Source organism: Bos taurus, chromosome 12, assembly GCF_002263795.3.
Source record: "Bos taurus isolate L1 Dominette 01449 registration number 42190680 breed Hereford chromosome 12, ARS-UCD2.0, whole genome shotgun sequence".
Classification (NCBI taxonomy): domain Eukaryota; kingdom Metazoa; phylum Chordata; class Mammalia; order Artiodactyla; family Bovidae; genus Bos; species Bos taurus.
The window spans coordinates 52,696,893-52,719,035 of NC_037339.1; the positions used below are offsets into that span (position 1 = coordinate 52,696,893).

The 22,143-nt window shown below is 42.0% G+C and overlaps 1 protein-coding gene across 11 annotated transcripts in view; it reads left to right on the forward strand.

Moving 5' to 3' along the window:
- SCEL (sciellin) overlaps nucleotides 1-22,143 on the forward strand; it is a 125,156-nt gene that overhangs the window by 13,460 nt on the left and 89,553 nt on the right. For 9 of the 11 annotated variants that reach the window (XM_010810880.4, XM_005213878.5, XM_010810876.4 and 6 more), the window contains 5 exon segments: nucleotides 2,435-2,496; nucleotides 3,172-3,289; nucleotides 8,665-8,724; nucleotides 14,912-14,980; nucleotides 21,634-21,702. In XM_010810880.4, the coding sequence (XP_010809182.1) occupies nucleotides 2,454-2,496; nucleotides 3,172-3,289; nucleotides 8,665-8,724; nucleotides 14,912-14,980; nucleotides 21,634-21,702 (359 nt within the window). In that variant the 5' untranslated portion in view covers nucleotides 2,435-2,453. 11 annotated transcript variants of the gene reach the window in all.

Sequence of the window (22,143 nt, forward strand, 5' to 3'; positions counted from 1 at the left end):
TGAACAAGTGGTTGAGACTGAAGTTTGCCAGGCCCTTTTTCCTCCCCTTTCTTCCAAATTTAAGGGGCCTCCAAATACATGAGCGACTTCACTTTTAAGGACTTCCCTGATGGTAAAGCATCTGCCCACAATGCGGAAGACCAGGGTTCAATCTCTGGGTCGGGAAGATCCTCTGGAGAAGGAAATGGCAACCCACTCCAGTACTCTTGCCTGGAAAATCCCACAGACAGAGGAGCGTGGTAGGCTACAGTCCATGGGGTTGCAAAGGGTCAGACATGACTGAGCGACATCACTCACTCACTCAAATACATGAGACAGGGTCTGCTCTACACCCCTTGCGTGTCCAGCACCCAGTGGCCCAGGCCGTGCATCTCCTCCCCACTCCCAACCACACCTCCTCTATGTCTTTGCTTTATACTTTCCGAGGTGATAGAAGCCTGTGTCATCATCTTGATAGACAAATCTGACCCTCAAAACAACCACAGTTCATCTCGTTTTACTCATAAGGGAGCTGAACTATAAATATCATTGCCAAAGTGACACAGTAGATGGCACACCTTAGATACAGGTCTTTCCAATTCCCTGGTGGTGAGGTGGTAAAGAGTCCATCTGCCAAACAGGAGACACGAGCTGACCCCTGGGTTGGGAAGAACCCCTGGAAAAAGAAATAGCAATCCACTCCGGTGGATTGTTTGGAGAATCCCATGGACAGAGGAGCCCGGCAGGCCACAGTCCACGGGGTCACAAAAGAGTCGGACGTAAGTTCATGACAACTTTTTAATTTCACTGAGACCTTGAGACTCTCTGCAGAGTGAATAGCTGCCAGTCTTATGCTGGTTGTTAGTCTGAGGTTGGGTCCTCTCAAAGCAGTGACTGAGAGGCCCTTGGGTGCCTGTGATTTATGAAGGGTATATGTCCAAGAGAAGGAGAAAGGGAAGAGGGGGAGGGTTGGGGAGGCAGGGGAATGAGCTGGGCAATGATGCGCCCCCTGCTGGCCTAACAATGCCACGGTGAGGGCTGAAGCCCCAGTCGCCCGCAGAAGTGGCTCTGCGTTCCGGGGTAGTCAAGTTGCTGGCTGCGGATGTAGTGGATGAGGGTGTACAACTGGCAGCCCCACCAGCCAAGGGCAATTTCCCAGAAGAGATGAAGCTGTGAGCCCATAGTGCCAAGCCCTAGGCTGGTAAAGTCACCAGCAGCTTCCTCTTCTCACCCACTCTTGGGGCACTGATATTCTAAATGAAGACCCCAGGGAAACAATGCCTTGATCCAGAAAATATATCTTTACCTTTTCAGGTCCTATAGTCCATTATCGTAGGAGATACATTTGAACCAGAGGGTGGGAGATGGGGGCTTTATAACCCTCACGTTATACCTGTAAACTGCTGTCTGATGATGCAACTGTAAGTCTCAACTCATTTATAGTTTGACAAGGGATTTTTGTGTACCTTGTTCAGATGATCATCACAACCTTATGAGGTAGGTAGTGGGTTTCATTAGACCATTTTACAGGGAGATTAAGTAGTTCAGAACTTTGATGTCATGAAGCTGGACCTAGGACTTGATTCTGACTCAAGACGGAGGGCCCCCCCACATTCCATACACCATCTGGTGGGATGGACTCTGCAAAAAATATAACACCCCACCTAGGGTGACCAAGTCATCACTATTGGCCCAGGACTTTTCCAGTTTAAAAACTGCTGCTGCTGTTGCTAAGTCGCTTCAGTTGTGTCCGACTCTGTGCGACCTAGTAGATGGTCGCCCACCAGGCTCCCCCATCCCTGAGATTCTCCAGGCAAGAACACTGGAGTGGCTTGCCATTTCCTTCTCCAATGCATGAAAGTGAAAAGTGAAAGTGAAGTCGTTCAGTCATGTCCGACTCTTAGCGACCCCATGGGCTGCAGCCCACCAGGCTCCTCTGTCCATGGGATTTTCCAGGCAAGAGCACTGGAAAGACTAGAAAGAGCATTGACTCCTCGGGTTTAAAAACTGAGAGTCTCACATTTGTGGAAATTCAGGGCTGACTTCTCTGTTAAGCAGAAAGGCCACACCTGGGGCTCGCAGTACCTTTAGGGCCTCAGAACAGACACTTGTCATATTATCTTTCTTGTCTCCACCTCCTGGCTCAGTGCCAAGCTCTCAATGCATATTTAGTCACTGAATAAATGAATTAACTGATGGGCTGATTCAGTCAATTGCCTGTCCTGTAACATAGGGGACACTAAATACTCCTGACTTCAGTATCTTCATCTGTAAAATAAATACATTGGAATAGATGAACTCTCATGTTCTCAGGGGACAGTTTATATCATATATCAAATCCAGGTTATGGGACTGTCCATATCATTGAAAAATGTGTCTCATTAGCAATGAACGAGCCCCTTGTTGATTCTTTGTTGAGTCATTGTGTTTTTCCCCATCCCCGTTTTTCTTTTAGGTCCTGACTGGAAGGCAGCATGTCCAATTTCACCTTGAGAAAAACATCTCCCACAGGAAACGGTAATGTAGATGCTGTTTCCCTTACTCAGAAAACTTAAAAATCTGGGGAAAACAATCCATAGTTCCTAATTTTTTTCATGTAGCTATGAATGCTTAGAAGCAGCAGTCTAATTTAATTAACATGGCCAAAGTTAGGCTTAAGATAAAAGTCAGAGTGCTGTAGATTTAACTCATCTAATTGCAATTCAAAGATTTCTTTTAAAAATCATGTATAGGTGACCTTCTGTATTTCTGACTCCCATGGGATCAAAGAATCATGTTATTTATAATCAGAAGTGTCAAGACTTATTGAGTATTATAAGTACTTCCAAAACAGTCTTGTGTGTCCTTCCAAGGCATATTTCTTTCTGAGCAAAGTGGCCCACCCACTAAACCCAGTATTGATTTAGCTGAGCCTGTGGTTCTACCTTCCCAGCTGCAGGGCAGGGCTTCATAACGTGCACAGGTAGTTTCAGTTGGCACCAGAGCAGTCTTATATGTTATGTTATCTTTGATGATAGGTGTGGGATTTGTTCTTTCTTGCCAGTGCATCCTACTTTGAAACAGTACTGGAGGTTCCAGCCTGGAAGATGGAGGCTGGACCATCAGATGCGCCTCTCAAGATTTCCAAGTTAGCAAACACACACTCAACTCCATGGCACTGTGTCTCTTGAGGTTTCATTTTTCTGTTGTTAGATATGAGGACTACCACGCAGGGGACCACACTGAGGCAACAGGGTTTCCAAGAGGTCAACAAAAGAAGGACTTTCTTACAGGATAATAGCTGGATAAAGAAACGTCCTGAAGAGGAAAGGTAAGCGGGCATGGAGAGGAAGGAGCGGGGAGAAGAAAGAGCTATTCTCCATTTAGGAAACTAATGGCCGACTGGAAAGTGGATGCTTTTTTTTTCCTAAAGCACTTTGTTGCTTGGCCTCATTTTTGGTAAGATTTAGTAAACATACTTTGGTTATATCAGATTTTTAATATCTGATTTTTAATAATCTCTCTACCATCTTAAATATCCATATACCTAAAAGAACATGAGTTGTGAGTGAGAGAAAGCAGGATTTCAGTATTATGAGTAGCATAGACATTGATAACCTGAAAAAATAAAAAGACATTCCAGTTTCCAAAAAGGTAATATTTAGTCCATGGTGGGGATATTCCTGGTATATATTGATCATGTCAGTTGAAACAAACGGAAGTATGATTCCAAATTTACAAATTTAATAATAACTTATCTGAAATTTCCTTATAAGCAAGTGAAATAGATAAATTCTTGGCTCATTTTAGTTCCCACTGGCTGTATACCTCTAGATCCAGGAAGCTGCTAAATGCACTGTCACTTCATGAGTGAAGACATTTACCAAGAAAGTATTGTCTGTTTTAACCATTACGTCTATTAGCTATATGTTTAAAGGTTTGAAGACTATGTCCCTAAATATATTGCCTCATTGCCAGCACAGATTTATAATAGATATTTGTCTAACCCAGATATATTTATTATAAATTGTGTGTGTATATATGTGTGTGTGTGTGTGTGTGTGTGTGTGTGTGTGTGTGTAGGAGGCTGTCTATGGGGTTGCACAGAGTCGGACACAACTGAAGCAACTGAGCAGCAGCAGCAGCAGCAGCAGCATACACACACATACATGTGTGTGTCCTTAGTCACTCAGTTGTATCCGATTCTTCGACTCCATGGACTGTAACCTGCCAGGCTCCTCTGTCCATGGGGACTTTCCAGGCAAGAAACTGGAGAGGGTTGCTATGCCCTCCTGCAAGGGGTCTTCCCAACCCAGGGATCAAACCCAGGTCTCTCGCATTGCAGGCAGATTCTTTACTGGCTGCGTCACCAGGGAAGCCCAAGAATACTGGAGTGGGTAGCCTAGCTCTTCTCCAGGGGAACTTCCTGACCCAGGATTTACCCGGGGTCTCCTGCATTGCAGACAGATTCTTTACCAGCTGAGCTACCAGGGAAGCCCATGTATATACATATGTGTGTGTGTATATATATATATAGATAGATAGATAGATAGATAGACGCATATGCATATGCCTATGTTCTTTGATTCCCTCTTACATGTCAAGTTAGATGCAAGATACTTTACATATAAAGCATCACTAAATCTCACAACTATCATCAGTTCAGTTCAGTTCAGTTCAGTCGCTCAGTCGTGTCCGACTCTTTGCGACCCCATGAATCACAGCACGCCAGGCCTCCCTGTCCATCATCAACTCCCAGAGTTCACTCAGACTCATGTCCATTGAGTCGGTGATACCATCCAGCCATCTCATCCTCTGTTGTCCCCTTCTCCTGCCCACAATCCCTCCCAGCATCAGGGTCTTTTCCAACGAGTCAATTCTTCGCATGAGGTGCCCAAAGTACTGGAGTTTCAGCTTCAGCATCAGTCCTTCCAATGAACACCCAGGACTGATCTCCTTTAGGATGGACTGGTTGGATCTCCTTGCAGTCCAAGGGACTCTCAAGAGTCTTCTCCAACACCACAGTTCAAAAGCATCAATTCTTCAGCGCTCAGCTTTCTTCACAGTCCAACTCTCACATCCATACATGACCACTGGAAAAACCATAGCCTTGACTTCTGGCAAAGTAATGTCTCTGCTTTTGAATATGCTATCTAGGTTGGTCATAACTTTCCTTCCAAGGAGTAAGCGTCTTTTAATTTCATGGCTGCAATCACCATCTGCCGCGATTTTGGAGCCCCCCAAAATAAAGTCTGACACTGTTTCCACTGTTGCCCCATCTATTTCCCATGAAGTGATGGGACCAGATGCCATGATCTTCGTTTTCTGAATGTTGAGCTTTAAGCCAACTTTTTCACTCTCCTCTTTCACTTTCATCAAGAGGCTTTTTAGTTCCTCTTCACTTTCTGCCATAAGGGTGGTGTCACCTGCATATTTGAGGTTATTGATATTTCTCCCGACAATCTTGATTCCAGCTTGTGTTCCTTCCAGCCCAGCGTTTCTCATGATGTACTCTGCATAGAAGTTAAATAAGCAGGGTGACAATATACAGTCTTGTCATACTCCTTTTCCTATCTGGAACCAGTCTGTTGTTCCATGTCCAGTTCTAACTGTTGCTTCCTGACCTGCATACAGGTTTCTCAAGAGGCAGGTCAGGTTGTCTGGGATTCCCATCCCTTTAAGAATTTTCCACAGTTTATTGTGATCCACACAGTCAAAGGCTTTGGCATAGCCAATAAAGCAGAAATAGATGTTTTTCTGGAACTCTCTTGTTTTTTCAATGATCCAGCAGATGTTGGCAATTTGGTCTCTGGTTCCTCTGCTTTTTCTAAAACCAGCTTGAACATTTGGAAGTTCGTGGTTCACGTACTGCTAAAGCCTGGCTTGGATAATTTTGAGCATTACTTTACTAGCATGTGAGATGAGTGCTTTTGTACAGTAGTTTGAGCATTCTTTGGCATTGCCTTTCTTTGGGATTGGAATGAAGACTGACCTTTTCCAGTCCTGTGGCCATTGCTGAGTTTTCCAGATTTGCTGGCATATTGAGTGTAGCACTTTCACAGCATCATCTTTCAGGATTTGAAATAGCTCCACTGGAATTCCATCACCTCCACTAGCTTTGTTCGTAGTGATGCTTTCTAAGGCCCACTTGACTTCACATTCCAGGATGTCTGGCTCTAGGTGAGTGATCACACCATCGTGATTATCTGGGTCATGAAGCTTTTTTTGGTACAGTTCTTCTGTGTATTCTTGGTACCTCTTCTTAATATCTTCTGCTTCTGTTAGGCCCATACCATCTCTGTCCTTTATAGAGCCCATCTTTGCATGAAATATTCCTTTGGTATCTCTAATTTTCTTGAAGAGATCATACAAGGTAGTTATTACATTCTCATTTTACAGAAGAGGAGTCTGAGGCTCAGAGAAGTTAGGTAACTTGTCCAAGAGCGCACATCTATTAAGTGGTAGAGCTGAGAGTAACATGACCCATTGTCTTTCCGTTACACCAGCGGTTCTCAGTCAGGGACAATTTTGCTCCCAGGGTATGTTTGACAAGGTCAGGAGACATTTACAGATGTCCAAACTAGGGGTGGGGTACCCCTGACATCTAGTCAGTAGAGGCTAGGAATGCCACCAAACAACCTATTAATACAATGCACAGGACACTCCTCACAACAAAAAATGATCAAACCCATAGTGTCAAGAGCACTGAAGATGGGAAGCCTACATTACAGGATACTTACTTCAAGCTTTCTACTAAACTATTCATGCATGGTTGTTTGAGGAACATACTTGTAATTGGTGAACAAAAATGTCTCTTAAATTCTGTTATTAAATTCTATTATTTAAGGAACTATAGGGGTATTTGGAGATACACTAAGTTTTGGAGGTAACACTCTTAGATAACAATCAGTTTCACATACTAAGTTTTGGAGTTAACACTCTTGGCCTACAGTCATTTTCCTCTATAAAGCAACATTTACAGCTTCTATTGAAACCTATTATGACATTTCTATTTTTCCAAAGTGACAGAGGGAGATCAAAGGTAAATTTGGTGCTGCAAGTATTTGCACAGATGTGGGGAGATAGAGATGTCTAAGACAATTTACAGTCGGTAGGAGCGATGGTTTTATGCCAGGCACACTTCCTTAAAAAGGCCTAGGGAAGCTTGGACAGCGTGACAGCTTCTCAGTGAAGGGGAAATTGGCTCTGATGCTTCCCCCACACTTGCTGGCCCAGTGCTGGGCTCCTTGTTAGGATTTTTCTTCAGGCAAAAAGTGCGTCTGTCGTCTGCTGCTCTCCCCCAGGTGTAGGGAGGGGATAATTGGGAATCTGGAGGGTTCTCTTGGGATCTTTGAAGGTGTATATTTGCTGGAATTGTTTCAGTTTCACTGTTCATCTTTCTTTTTAATTATCTACTGCAGTTCTTTTATAGCTTTATTGTCGGTGGTTCCAGAGTGTTGAGTAACATTAGTGGAGCAGAACCAGGAGAAATGTAATATTTCAGGTTTGGTTGGGTTCACACTGAAAGGTTCAGATACTTACTCTCTGCCTTGGCTCAAGGCCAAAGTCTTTACTACATGTTTTGACATTTCCTAACATTGCCTGTGGGCTTCCCAGGTGGTAAAGAACCTGCCTGCCAGTGCTGGAGACATAAGAGGTGCAGGTTCAATCCCTGGGTTTGGAAGATCCCCTGGATGAGAGCATGGCAACCCATTCCAGTATTCTTCCCTGGAGAATCCCATGAACAGAGGAACCTGGCGGGCTACAGTCCCCTGGAAGATGGCATGGCAACCCACTCCAGTATTCTTGCCTAGAGAATCCCATGGAGAGAGAAACCTGACAGTCTGTAGGGTTGCAAAGAGTCAGACATGACTGAAGCAACCTCCCACATACACACACAACATTGCCTATATCTTCAGGTCCACTGTACAAAGTAAGAAGATAGAACTTCATTTTATGTATGAAGTCCTATTGCATGATTGACCAGTAGGAAAAGCAAAAGTTTGGAATATAGAGATCTGGGACCTAAACCTACCCTTGTCACTTGCTAATCTTTTAGCTTTAGGAAAGCCACAGACTCCTTGATTTTCTCATCCATGAATTGGATATGAGTGTCTCCCTTGCCTAATTTATAGGGTATTTTAAGGACCAAACAGAGCACACTATATAATCTCATGGGTCAAAAATAGGCTAAATCTGTGAACAATCAACCTTCTTAATCACAAATACTGGTATATATTTTCCTACACTTTGTCAAGGAAAACTATCAAGGTGATCGAGGGGAAAAATTTCAGACATAACAGGCTTAATTAAATTTAAAACATGTTTGAAAAAAAGTTTGCCTTCCTGCAGAAAAGCGTGCTTCTAATATACACAAAGTAGTTGGCCAAGCATTCCCACACTCTGATGAAAGAAACCAAAACCAAAAAAACCAAAAAGCAAACACTCATTCTGTTGTGGAATCACCTGGAGATCTCATGGGATAAATCCGAATAATGGTCGTTTGTACTCCCAAACTTGTTTCTTTTCACCGTGCTCTTTCAAGTGGTGACTGGTTAAAATAAATGCATAGTTGTATTCTTACGCCTGAAGTAAAATGAATTAACTTTGCCAAGCATTGCGAGCTCTTTCCTGTCTGCCTTATTTAATGCTTACTAAAGGCTGTGATAACTTTTCACGTGACTTAATTTTGTTCTTTCTCTGCAGAGACGAAAATTACGGTAGGGCGGTGCTCCACAGACACAATTCCCACAATGCCTTGGACAGGTAGGTGTTTCAGACAAGTTACATCATTAGCAGAAACACAAAGACAGTTGTTTTTGAGAGTAGACTTGTTCGAGGCTGAATATTGGTGCCTAGCTGCAGGCTTTCCCTGATGTTCTGGGCACGTGAAAGAGAATCTGATAACATTAGGGATTTTCACAAAGCAAACTGTGCTTCTCCAGCTTTCTGCTCCCAAAATGCAGCTTGAAGGCATAGAATCATCAGTCCACTGCTCACCCTACCACGGTGGCCTTCCTGATGGGAAAGAGCAAGGGCTCCCACAGAAACATGATGAGGTAAGATATTTCCAAGCCTTAGAGAAAGGAACTCTAAAAGAGAAATAACAGCTGAGTTCACTTGCTTTATGGGACAGTATGTTTCTTTTCTGCGGACGGTGACTGCAGCCATGAAATTAAAAGATTCTTGCTCTTTGGAAGGAAAGCTATGACAAACTTACACAGCGTATTAAAAAGTAGAGACATCACTTTGCCAACTAGGTCCATAGAGTCAAAGCTGTGATTTTCCTAGTAGTCACGTATGGATGTGAGAGTTGGACCATAAAGAAGGCTGAGCACTGAAGAATCGATGGTTTTGAATGTGGTGCTGGAGAAGACCCTTGAGAGTCCCTTGACAACAAGGAGACCAAACCAGTCAATCCTAAAGGAAATCAACCCTGAATATTCATTGGAAGGACTGATGCTGAAGCTGAAACTCCAATACTTTGGCCACCTGATATGAAAAACTGACTTAAGGGAAAAATACCTGATGCTGGGAAAGATTGAGGGCAGGAAGAGAAGGAGGCAATAGAGGATGAGTTGGTTGGATGGCATCACTGACTCAATGGACATAAGTCTGAGCAAACTCCAGGAGATAGTGAAGGACAGAGAAGCCCAGTGTGTTGCAGTCTATAGGGTTTCAAAGAGTTGGACATAATTTAGTGACTGAAAACAACATTTCTTTTCAGAAACTCCTAGGCATGTGGAAAATCACTAAATGATACTCAGTGGCCAGACAAATGCAAATTAGTAGGAAAATTTAAGCAAAACTCATAGTCACAATGATGTAAATAATCTAAGATTGATAAAATGAAAAGACAATATTCTTACTAAAGCACATTGACACTAACACACATACAAAGAACCACACCCAGCAGAAGAACCTAGTTATTTCTCAGACAAAAGTGTTATCTGGTTTAATAGGCAGATTCATGGGGTCGCAAAGAGTCAGACATGACTGAGCAACTGAACTGAACCGAACTGACCACCAAGACATACTTAGTAAAGGACTATGATTGTTTTTCATGGTGGGGCTTTAAAAAGATAAGTATACATTGTAAAGTAACTGTTGTGTTATTTAGTTGCTAAGTTGTATACAACTCTTTTGTGACCCCCATGGACTGTAGTCCACCAGGCTCTTCTGTCCATGGAATTCTCTGGAGTGAGTTGCTACTTCATTCTCCAGGGGATCTTCCTGACCCAGGGATCAAACCCATGTCACCTACATTGGCAAGTGGATTCTTTACTACTGAACCACCTGGGAAGCCCCGAAGTAACTATACTCAAGTAAAAATTAATTAAAAAAACGTTAAGTGGACACTTTGAATATGTCTATTTTGGAATTTTTATCTGTGAATTTTTCTAAACCATTTAAAAAATGTTCAGAATTTTGATGTGTTGGAGGAGGAAATGACAACCTACTCCAGTGTTCTTGCCTGGAGAATCCCAGGGATGGCGGGGACTGGTGGGCTGCCATCTATGGGGTCACACAGAGCCGGACACGACTGAAGCGACTTAGCAGCAGCAAGGAACTAAAAAGCCTCTTGATGAAAGTGAAAGAGGAGAGTGAAAAAGTTGGCTTAAAGCTCAACATTCAGGAAACGAAGATCATGGCATCTGGTCCCATCACTTCATGGGAAATAGATGGGGAAACAGTGGAAACAGTGTCAGACTTTATTTTGGGGGGCTCCAAAATTGAGGCAGATGGTGATTGCAGCCATGAAATTAAAAGACACTTACTCCTTGGAAGGAAAATTATGACCAACCTAGATAGCATATTCAAAAGCAGAGACATTACTTTGCCAACAAAGGTCTGTCTAGGAAGGCTATGGTTTTTCCAGTAGTCATGTATGGATGTGAGGGTTGGACTGTGAAGAAAGCTGAGTGCCGAAGAATTGATGATTTTGAACTGTGGTGTTGGAGAAGACTCTTGAGAGTCCCTTGGACTGCAAGGAGATCCAACCAGTCCATCCTAAAGGAAATCAGTCCTGGGTGTTCACTGGAAGGACTGATGCTGAAGCTGAAACTCCAATACTTTAGCCACCTCATGCGAAGAGTTGACTCATTGGAAAAGACCCTATTGCTGGGAGGGATTGATGGCAGGAAGAGAAGGGGACAACAGAGGATGAGATGGCTGGATGACATCACCGACTCAATGGACATGAGTTTGAGTGAACTCTGGGAGTTGGTGATGGACAAGGAGGCCTGGCATGCTGTGATTCATGGGGTTGCAAAGAGTCGGACACGACTGAGCGACTAAACTGAACTGAACTGAAGGGTCCTGAGTTTACCCCCCTCTACATGAAGTATCCCACTGGTTTTTGGGTTCCCAGCCTTAGTTCTTCTGTTTGACTGTTCTGTGATTTAGCTGACTGTCCTGTGACCTGTCCTGGTCTTCATGATTTTGAAGCTTATGTTCTTGTTCTCTGTTGGCCCTCTCTTACCAAACAAAGGGAACCTGATAACTTGAATCCAGGCACTAGTGGAAAACACACCCTCCATTGTATTTGCCTTTCTCTGGAACTATTAAAGAACATACTTTTTGTGAAGCATGACCAGGAAAACTAATATTCATGTTCTTAATATGTTTCAAGATATGTGTGTGTGCTTAGTTGCTCAGTCATGTCCGACTCTTTGTGACCATGGACTGTAGCCCACTAGGTTTCTTTGTCTGTGGGGACTCTCCAGGCAAGAATACTGGAGTGGGTTGCCTTGCCCTCCTCCAGGGGATCTTCCCAACCCAGGGATCAAACCCAGGTTTCCCACATTACAGGTGGATTCTTTACCATCTGAGCTACCAGGGAAGCCCATATTTCAAGATAATGTAATTGTAATGCCTTCTATGGTAATTTTATATATTTAAAATTGACTGAGCGACTGATCTGATATGATATGATCTGATCTGAACCCTTCATGTTGCTGGACAGCATTCTGGCTAAAGCAGCATATTGAGCTGCTTTAGTTTTATTTTATTTTATTTATTTATTTAGAAGTTTTATCTTCACAAATAAAAATCTATAAGCCTGAGACATTTCCCCCTGGACTCCTTGGCGAGTATCTCAAATGACATCTTTATAAAAGGTAGTGTAGGTTATTTTTCTCCTTGCATTTGCACAAACAGATGTCCATGTGACACTTTTGCATCCTTCTGCAGAGTTTGTGTCCACTTTGGTGCTCACCCAACACCACTTTGGAGCACCTACTGTGTGCTGACACTGTGCCAGGTGCTGGGAATACAAAGATGCATCAGACACCAGCTGTGATCTTAAGGCGCTCTCACATTTCATGGAAAAAGATGTATCCATAGACACAGATACTCAGATTTACCATGCAAAGTGCTTGTAGAAGTGTGGGCCATGCTATGGGAAGAAGCAGAGGGTAACTCTGACTGAAAGAGTGGAAGCCCGCCCTGAGGAAGTGCTCATTGGTGTTGCTGCTTGAAGGATGGAAGCTGTTTCCAACTAGGAAAGGGTAGCTGGTGAGCGAGGGGCTGGGAAAGAGGCACTTCCAGCAGAAGTGATAACATGCCCAAGAATTCCACATGAGCAGAGACTGAAAATAAAGGAAAATAAATAATTGTCTCATCATGCTAGAAGACAAGCTTCATAGGACGCACAAACAGCAGGACATTTTACTATGTCCTTTCTCTGCAAGATCATTAACATGTGTCAAAGGAGGCAGAAGGCACAACAAATAGTACCAGTGGAGATGCCCTTCGGAGCCAGACAATATTCTGCAGTCTGGGAACAAAACGAAACCCTTGCTTCCATAAAACTTCAAGTGATTCAAGTGAAAGTCACTCAGTCACGTCCAACTCTTTGTGACCATGTACAGTCCATGGAATTCTCCAGACCAGAATACTGGAGAGGGTAGCCTTTCCATTCTCCAGGGGGTCTTCCAAATCCAGGGATTGAACCCAGGTCTCCCGCATTGCGGGTGGATTCTTTACAAGCTGAGCCACCAGAGAAATCCAAGAATACTGGAATGGGTAGCCTATCCCTTCTCCCATGGATCTTCCTGACCCAGGAATTGAACCGGGGTCTCCTGCATTGCAGGCGGATTCTTTACCCACTGAGCTATCAGGGAAGCTTCCTGGTTAAAGGTCGAGGAGGGAGAGATTGAATGTAGATGAACACAGTATGGTATGTCCTGTGGTGATAAGGACCTGAAAGAATGAAGCAGCTAATGAGACAAAGCAATGGCGTCTGTGAGGGGCTATTTCCTGGATGGGGGTCAGTTCCATCTGCACCCATGCATTACACCTGCTAATGAGTCTCACCATGACCTCACTCTGGAGTTTCCTTAAAAACACAAGAGATTGCATTAGCCATTTTTAATAAACATTATTCTTTCCTTAATAAACACTATTCCCTCTATCTCTGTTCATTCATGTCTGTTTATCCTCCAAGTCCCAGCTCAACCTGTATCTCATCCAGGAAGCCTTCTCTGATCCCCACCTCCTCCAAACAAGCTTTCTCAGCTTCAAACTCCCTTGTACTTGACCTGAACCTCTTTTCTGATACTGACCGCTTTCTATGCTTGGATGTACATGTCTTGTCCTGCTAGCTCTGTGTGTGCAGGGTCTGTCTATAGTTAATTCATAACTCATTCCTCAGCTGATGATATACTGTCATCAGTATAGTATATGGTTTACCTGCAAATATTTGCTTAATAAAGATACACTACATCAAGTTAAAAATTGCATCTTAAATAGTATACTGTTTTGGTACATTTTCTGATTCAGTACCTTTGATCTGTCAGCTTCAAATGATGCTTTGAAGTGCAAATACAGTCAATCATGGTAGAATTCTCCAAAGAGCTTACTTTCCCTGTATTACTGGGTTAAGACATTGAACAGGCTTTTCTTGCTGACTGATCAGTCTGATCAAGCTATCTCCAGTGCTTTGATGATCATGGTTCCTTCTCTAATTTTCTTGTCTTCTCTCTGCTCCCTCTTTTTCAAATTATCTGTCTGTCTCAGCTCTCTGCCACTGTCTCTCCTCCCCCTACTTCTCCCAGGCTCCCCTCTCTTCTCTTCTTCCTATCCATCCTTTCTCTTTTCTACCACTTTCCTCTGTTCATTTTCTTCCTGTGTTTCCTGTTTCTCTCTTTTCTTCTCTTGCTCCCTCTTTCTTCCAGCAAGGCCTCTTCTTTCAACCCTGTCCACAGTGCTGAACTGGTAATAGACTGATTTGTATGTAGCCATCCCACCGCTGCCAGACCAGAGTTTTGGAGAAGGCAATGGCACCCCACTCCAGTACTCCTGCCTGGAAAATCCCATGGACGGAGGAGCCTGGTAGGCTGCAGTCCATGGGGTCGCTAAGAGTCGGACACGACTGCACAACTTCGCTTTCATTTTTGACTTTCATGCATTGGAGAAGGAAATGGCAACCCACTCCAGTGTTCTTGCCTGGAGAATCACAGGGGCAGGTGGGCTGCTGTCTCTGGGGTCACACAGAGTTGGACACGACTGAAGCGACTTAGCAGTAGCAGCAGCAGCATTGTGCTGGCATAAGGCTCTGATGAAACTGTAAACAAACAGAGCTGATGATAAAGGATTGAGTTCCTCTTACACAAAAATCAACAACACTGAAAGCGGTACATATTAGTAATTAACTCTTTTGCATGATGTGTTGCTTGTTTCACATATCCTTATCTTTGACTTGAATACGTTCCATTGTAATTAGATTAATTGGACCTAAAGAAGAATTCTTTTATTAGCATGGGGAATTGGGTTTGCTAATTTATCCTAGTCAGGTCAAAGCCTGGGACAATTTTGGTACTCCAAATAGGCCTTTTCTGGTAACATATCTATCTCCCACCCCAACAGGCCAAGATTTTACCAAATCTGTGGAAGTTGTATAAACTATTTTTTATAATTTATTTGATCTTCCTATAATTATTTTTTGCTACAGGAAAACAAATGAGAGGGAAGAGCCAAAAGCCACAATCAGTCGGTACAGATCTGACGACACTTTGGACAGGTAAGGTGTTTTGAACCAGCAAGTGGAATGTGTAACATATGTTAAATCCCATTTCTTATAAGGCATGAGGCAGATAAATGTTTACCAAAGTGAGCTTCAAACTATGATATTTTATCCCCAGGAACAGAAGGGCTATAAAGATGGAATTATCTTCTTCAAAACTCACAAAATCTTGACTTGCTATGCTATTTTCCTAAAATCTTGCTAATAGTACATCAAAAGGAAAAATCCTAAAGGAACTGGTTTGAGTATAGATGGGATGGGCACTGCATGTTATCTTCTTAATTTTAAAAGGAGAATATAGTTTTTTGTGTGTGAGTCACCAGTTCTTGTTCTAACTTCTATTTTTCCATTCTGGAGGCAGAGAAACAGCAGTTTTTGTTTTAACTGTCTTATAGAGAGACTATACATTTTAATAACACAGTAGTTTTGATTCACTCTAGGATAAAGACATTAGCTCTTTAGAAAGTAAAACTGCTCTTTCGGCCATGGAGTCACCGCATGGCTGTACATGAGTCATTGTGTTGTGCCTGTTGTTGGCTCACTCCTAGGTGGAAGGAAAGGAAGGGCTCATAAATAGAAAACTTAGGAATATCTATTCAGGTTGAAGTGTAAATGCTACGAGTCACATTTAAATTTTATATCTCGTAGAGGTGCTTATCGGGAGAAGGCAATGACACCCCACTCCAGTACTCTTGCCTGGAAAATCCCATGGACAGAGGAGCCTGGAAGGCTGCAGTCCATGGGGTTGCTAGGAGTCGGACACGACTGGGCAACTTCACTTTCACTTTTCACCTTCATGCATTGGAGAAGGAAGTGGCAACCCACTCCAGTGTTCTTGCCTGGAGAATCCCAGGGATGGGGGAGCCTGGTGGGCTGCTCTCTATGGCGTCGCACAGAGACGGACACGACTGACGTGACTTAGCAGCAGCAGCAGAGGTGCTTCCCAGGTGGCTCAGTGTTAAAGAATCTGCCTGCCAGCATAGGAGACACAAGAGACTTGGATGCAGTGCCTGGGTGGGGAAGATCACCTGGAGGAGGTCATGGCAACCCACGCCAGTATTCTTGCCTAGAGAATTCTAGGGACATGAGACTGTTGGGCTACAGTCTGTGGGGTTGCATGGAGTCAGACACAACTTAGCAGCTGAGTACAGAAGTGTTTATTAAGCATAGATAAAGAACAAAGTTAATATCTTCATTTGGAGTCTAGACACACTGAATGCCCGAGGCCATCAATAGTCGAAGCCACACCCCTGTAGGCTAAAGATGTGCTGTCTTTGGAAACAAACATGCAACCTGCTGCCCTTGCAGCATATACACTGAAACTTATGGCATCTAATAGATTCCATATTCAGACCAGGCCAAAGTCAATTAAAACAGCAAATGCATGCACTTCTGCACTCTTTATAGGCTTTTAAGTCAATCTCCCTAATAGCGAACTAAGGGGGTGACATCTCTCTTGTAATTAACAACCTTGACAAGAATCAGTTTGTGAAAGTATATACCCAGGATCTCATCTCCACAGTACTGAGTGAGAGAGGAGTCACAGTGCTTCTGTCTGTTCATCTTGGCCTTGTGGGCTGTTCTAGTGCTCTGTTAATTGAAGCAGGAAACCCTACTTCTAGGGATGAATTTACAAGTGAGGCAATTATATCTCAAGAAAGGTAAATATGTGGGAGACCTAAGCCTTCACAGGCTGAATGTTTGTGTTTGAATGTTTATATCAGGCCAGTCAAGATGGAACCTTAGAACACCAGCAGTGAACTAGACCAGACCTCACAGTCAAGCCAGTTAGTCATTCTCAACCTCAGCAGCAGATTAGAAGCACTTAGAAAGTGAAGATGTCAGTCTCTCAGTCTTGTCTCTTTACTACCCCATGGACTATAGCCCACCAGGTTCCTCTGTCCATGGGGTTCTCTAGGCAAGAATATTGGAGTGGGTAGCCATTCCTTTCTCCAGGGGATCTTCCCAACCCAGGGATTGAACCTGGGTCTCCAGCACTGCAGGCAGATTCTTTACCATCTGAGCCACCAGGGAAGCCCAAATCACCTAGAGAGCTTTTGGACTGCACTGATAATTTCCTTCCAACAGCTCTTAGTCCCTAAATCCTAATCTAATTAGTCTGAGGGGGACTTGGGCATCTTTTAAAGTCTATGACATGATTCTGATGAGCAGCCAAAATTCCAAACCACCAAACCAGCCCAAACCCTTCATTTTAAAACTAGAAAATGAAGCCAGAGATTTCTTGCTTTATCTACACAGAGGATTAGCAGTGCATATTGGGAAGATGAGCTCCTTCCCCGGGCACTCCTATCCCCAGCTCACCCCCAACAGTGAACTGCATTCATCTCTCTAAATGTGGGCACAGGTGTGAGGGAGAGAACACAGACGAGGTCAAGAAAGGCAAGCCCTGGTAGCAGGAGTCAGACCCCATCATGCAGGGCATTCCAAGTGTAAGATGCGAAATAATTTTAGGAGGAAGATGATCAAATATATTAGGAGTGTGCATGTGTGTGCCGTTTTAGTACTAACGTGTGTAATAAGTAAATATGAGAAAAGTACTGAGTTACCTTTAAGGAGTTCCCTTTTAAAATATACATCTGTCGGTAAAAATATGAAGTGTTCTAAAGAAGCATAGGTAATCAATAGTACACCGTAGCATTTCGCTATGGCTCAAACCCTGAAGATTGTTTCATATCTAATTTGGAAAAACCAAGGTTAGGGAGACCTCTAGTGTTCTGTTGTGGAAGTGTAACTTTTCCTTTGGTTCTTTCGATCGTGTTGCTGATTAAGTATTTCCTGTCTCCAAGACTGACCAATCTATCTCATATCACAAGTTGATAGAAACTTCATTTCTAAGGGAAGTACCAAGTTAATCTCCCTAAGAAATGAGAAATTGATGAATACATTGGAATGATGTTTAAATTGATGATACATTGGAATGATGGTTCTGTCCATTATGATTTATATTATTTATATTTATATAAATTATTATTTACATTATACACAATTATTTATATGTTATTTATAGACTGACCCCCTAGTGTTGTGAAAGAGATAGTGGAGGTGAAAAATAATAACTGAAGAAAGACCTGTTGCTCATGAGTGTTGCAACAATTAGACTACAGAACCAGGTGTACGACAGTGGGCCCTATGGAAAGACTTGGAGACAGACTGCTTCCTGGTTGTATGGCCAAGAGAAAGCCACTCACATTCTCCGAGACTCTATTTCTTCAGCTATAAAATGAAAATAATTACATCTACCTTGTAGAGATGTTCTGAAGAGCAGAGAAAATTGCAGAGTAGTAGGGAGCTATTTTGACTATTCCACGCTATATTGCCCACAAAGACAAACACTGTAGAATTTTGATTAACTTCATTTAATTTTAACATCACAACTCTCCTTTATTTAAACCTTGAAGATGATTGAAATTAAGGTTCTGTTTTCTTTAGACAGATTGTTATTTTCAGGGTACCAGAGAAGCAATTTCCCAGGATTATTTTTATCTTATATGAAGATCTTATAGATGGCTCTAAAGTCTGAGCAGTTTGCAAGGAACATTTAAGTTTTATGATTTAGGATCGCATGACATCAAGTTTATGATATTCACCATGGTTTACTGCAGAACCCTTTAAATATAAACATATCAGAGGCTCAGTAGCAATTAGTGCAGAGAATATACTTGTAGTCTTTGGTCTAATGATCACCTGAGTGATCTTCATGAGTTTTTTTTTTTTTTTGCATGTCTGTGCAAATCCTTTATTAAAGCAACAGCCAAAATACAAGGATGGCTCACATTATTTTTTTTTCTTTTCTTGCTACTGTATCAACTTTAATACTAATCATTTGTTTATACCTTTAAATTATTTTTAAAAGGTAAACATTTATAATTTACAAATCAACAGAGTGACATTTCCATCCAGATACATTTTTCCATCTTATTTCCCACTTTTAACAAGGGATATCTAGAACCAGAGGGACAGCACATCAAATGGAAGAGCCAGCACCTTCTGCGAGCAGCAGCGCCAGACTGTCTAAGAGATACACTGAAGGTTTACATTCCTTATTAACTAAAAATAATTTATGCCAGAATATTCTCAAACCTATTTGCCTTCTGTTTTTACATTCTCTATGAGCTTCGATTTCGATGGTGGTATTCTGAGCATTAGACCCCTTACATATGACATCTCTAAAAAAAAATTTCAATTAAAGGTCATTATCACCATCATATAATATTTTCTCATATAACAGACACTCAGTCCTTCAGGAAGCATAACAAGCTATTTTGTTTTATTCCATTGCCTCCCCCCACACACACTAATTTGTTTAATCCAAACCTTGTTAATCACTGTAGAAACCCTACAAATCATTAGGAAGATGAACTTTGTTATATACTAGAGGATTTTTAAACAAACAAGTGAATGTAAAAGTGATTAATACCTTGAGGATGGTGGTGGTTTAGTTGCTAAGTTGTATCTGACTCTTTGTAATCCCATGGACTGTAGCCTGCCAGGCTCCTCTGTCCATGGGATTTCCCAGACAAGAATACTGGAGTGGGTTGCCATTTCCTTCTCCACATCATGAGTTTGAAATGCGGATTCATTCTGTACAAGTTAATACCTGGATTGTGAACAGTCAGTTGAGAATATGGAGCTCTGGATGATTCAGTGTTCCTCCCTTTTTGCATGCGAGAGTTACCAGTTTACATTCAAAGTATCAGCATTATGCACCATAAACAGAAACTGTGGGGTTGACTTGGGGAGTTTTCATGTATTAGTGTTAGTTATCAAGTGTTTTAGTTACACGTGTCACAATGACATCTAGGAACTGAAATCATTTTAAAGCTGGGAAAATAAGCCATATTTTTTCACCATGACTTGTTTTTAGAGCAAGGCAAGGTGATCATCCATCTTCCCAGGAACAGTTTATATAAAGCCCTGTAGTAAAGTGGATGGTGGGACTTCCCTGGTGGTCCAGTGGTTAAGAATCCACCTTGCGATTCACGGGTTCGATTTGTGATCAGGGACCTAAGGTCTCACATGTGGGATTGCAGCCAAGTCTGCTCACGGAAACTACTAAGCCCACCCACTACAAGGAAAGCTCTCGCTCGACACAATGAAGATCCTGTGTACTGCAACTTAGACCCGATGCAGCCTAAAGAAATATATAAATATTTTAAAAAAAGAAACAGATGCTATGTGCTCATTTCCATGGCTTATTTTTTTTAGATAACATAAATGATAAAGATAACAGTTTAGAGAAAATTATATTAATAGTAGACCCATAGTATGAGATCAGCAGAAGAATCTTGCGAACCTTTTGTTTTCCAGAACCTAATTTTTCCGCATCCTAGTTTTGTGCAACGTGGGGAAGGGAATGACAACCCACTCCAGTATTCTTGCCTGGAGAATCCCATGTACAGAGGAGCCTGGTGGGCTGCAGTCTATGGGGCTGCAGTTTTGTGCAAACCTGCAGAATCCAGAAGACAGCCTCACATCTCAGGAAGAGCTTTCCTTTCTGATGTGCTTTTCTAGGGGTTGCAGTTGTGAGATCCACCACTGGCATGCAGGCTACAGGATTCCTAATTTGTCTTCTGACCCAAAAGACAGACAAACACACCTTTCCCAGACCTACTCTCCTATGGAGATCTGAGTTTAGAGTGTTTTAAACCTCTGATGGTCCCCAGGACCTATTAACACAATGTGTTAGTCAGTGTAAACAAATTTGCCAGGGTAGAGCAATTTTTGTGACGAGTTCTCTCCCCTGCCTCCAAATCTCCATGGTTTAGCCCAATAGAAGATTATTGCTTGCTCTCAGCAGAGTTCAAAGTGATAGCCTGGAAAATTAGGGGAAATCTCTGCTCCAGGAAATGACTCAGAGACCTAGGTTCTTTCCATGTTTTAATTCTACTATCTTCAACACGTGAGCACCAAAGCTACAGTAGAAGAGGAGGAAAGAGCATGGAGGATCGTGCAAGAGGTTTTATGGTGGTTTGGGAATCATGAATAATATTTCTGTCCACATGCTGTAGGATTCAATCACATGATCCCAATATACGTGTACTGAAGATTGGGATGTGCAGTCTTCCTGTGTGCTCAGAAGGAAAACAAAGAGATTGACAAACATATAGCCTTGTCTATACCATAGCGAACTCTGAGCTGGTGATGGGCAGGGAGGCCTGGTGTGCTGCGATTCATGGGATCGCAAAGAGTCGGACACGACTGAGTGACTGAAATGAACTGAACTGAACTGATCTGATGCCATAGAACATTTGTTTAAATTGCTTAAGTCTTCCATTGATTCCTTTCAGTGACATAGAAAGTACTGTCATTGGGTAAATTATTAAACAACAATGAAAAGGAAATAGTTAATGAATTAAATGCTCAGTGAGTCAGAAAGGCTAGCTGAAAAGCATAAACTTTAAAAGTTACAAACTGTCAAAATGACCCAATAAATAGATTTTGTGGTGAGTATAATAGTTTTTTTTTTTAATTGTAAAATTTTATAAAATGTAACACCTGAAAAGCAATTGTTTTCACTAGAGAAAGGTTATGTTGATTCAGGCTAGAAGTGATTCTAGCCTGAAAGAGGTCTAAGAGGAGTTTAAAAACTTAAATGTTGATCCAGACTTTTGTCTTATTTCTTTATAAAGGATTTCAAACAGAAATGATGCTGCTAAAACATATAAGGCCAATACCCTGGATAACCGACTAACCAATAGGTACCAGTATCTACTAACTTGGGGAAAGGTTCAAGTACAATATTTTTCTAAGCATTACTTACTTACATACAGTTCTTCAGTCCTACTTATTATCTTTCTGTATACCCTTATCCTCTATTTTTTAAACAGAAATAATTTTGGCATAAAAACTTGGCTCCTACTCATGGTTAAAGAAAAATAAAATCTTATTCCTGGCTTCAAAATGAAGAGAATTCATTTCTTCAGGCCATAATTCTTACCACATTTATATTTCTGTTTAAATTATCCTGGTGGCAACAGGATGTATTATGAAATACATGTAAATGTAAAGTTTACATTCCTAGTGTACAAAAATTATTGAACCCATCAAAGAAAAACACTGGGCTTAAAAGATGAAATTTCTAAAGAAAAAAACCTTTTTTTGGAATCTAATACACAAAAAGGTGAAAAATCATGAGATCA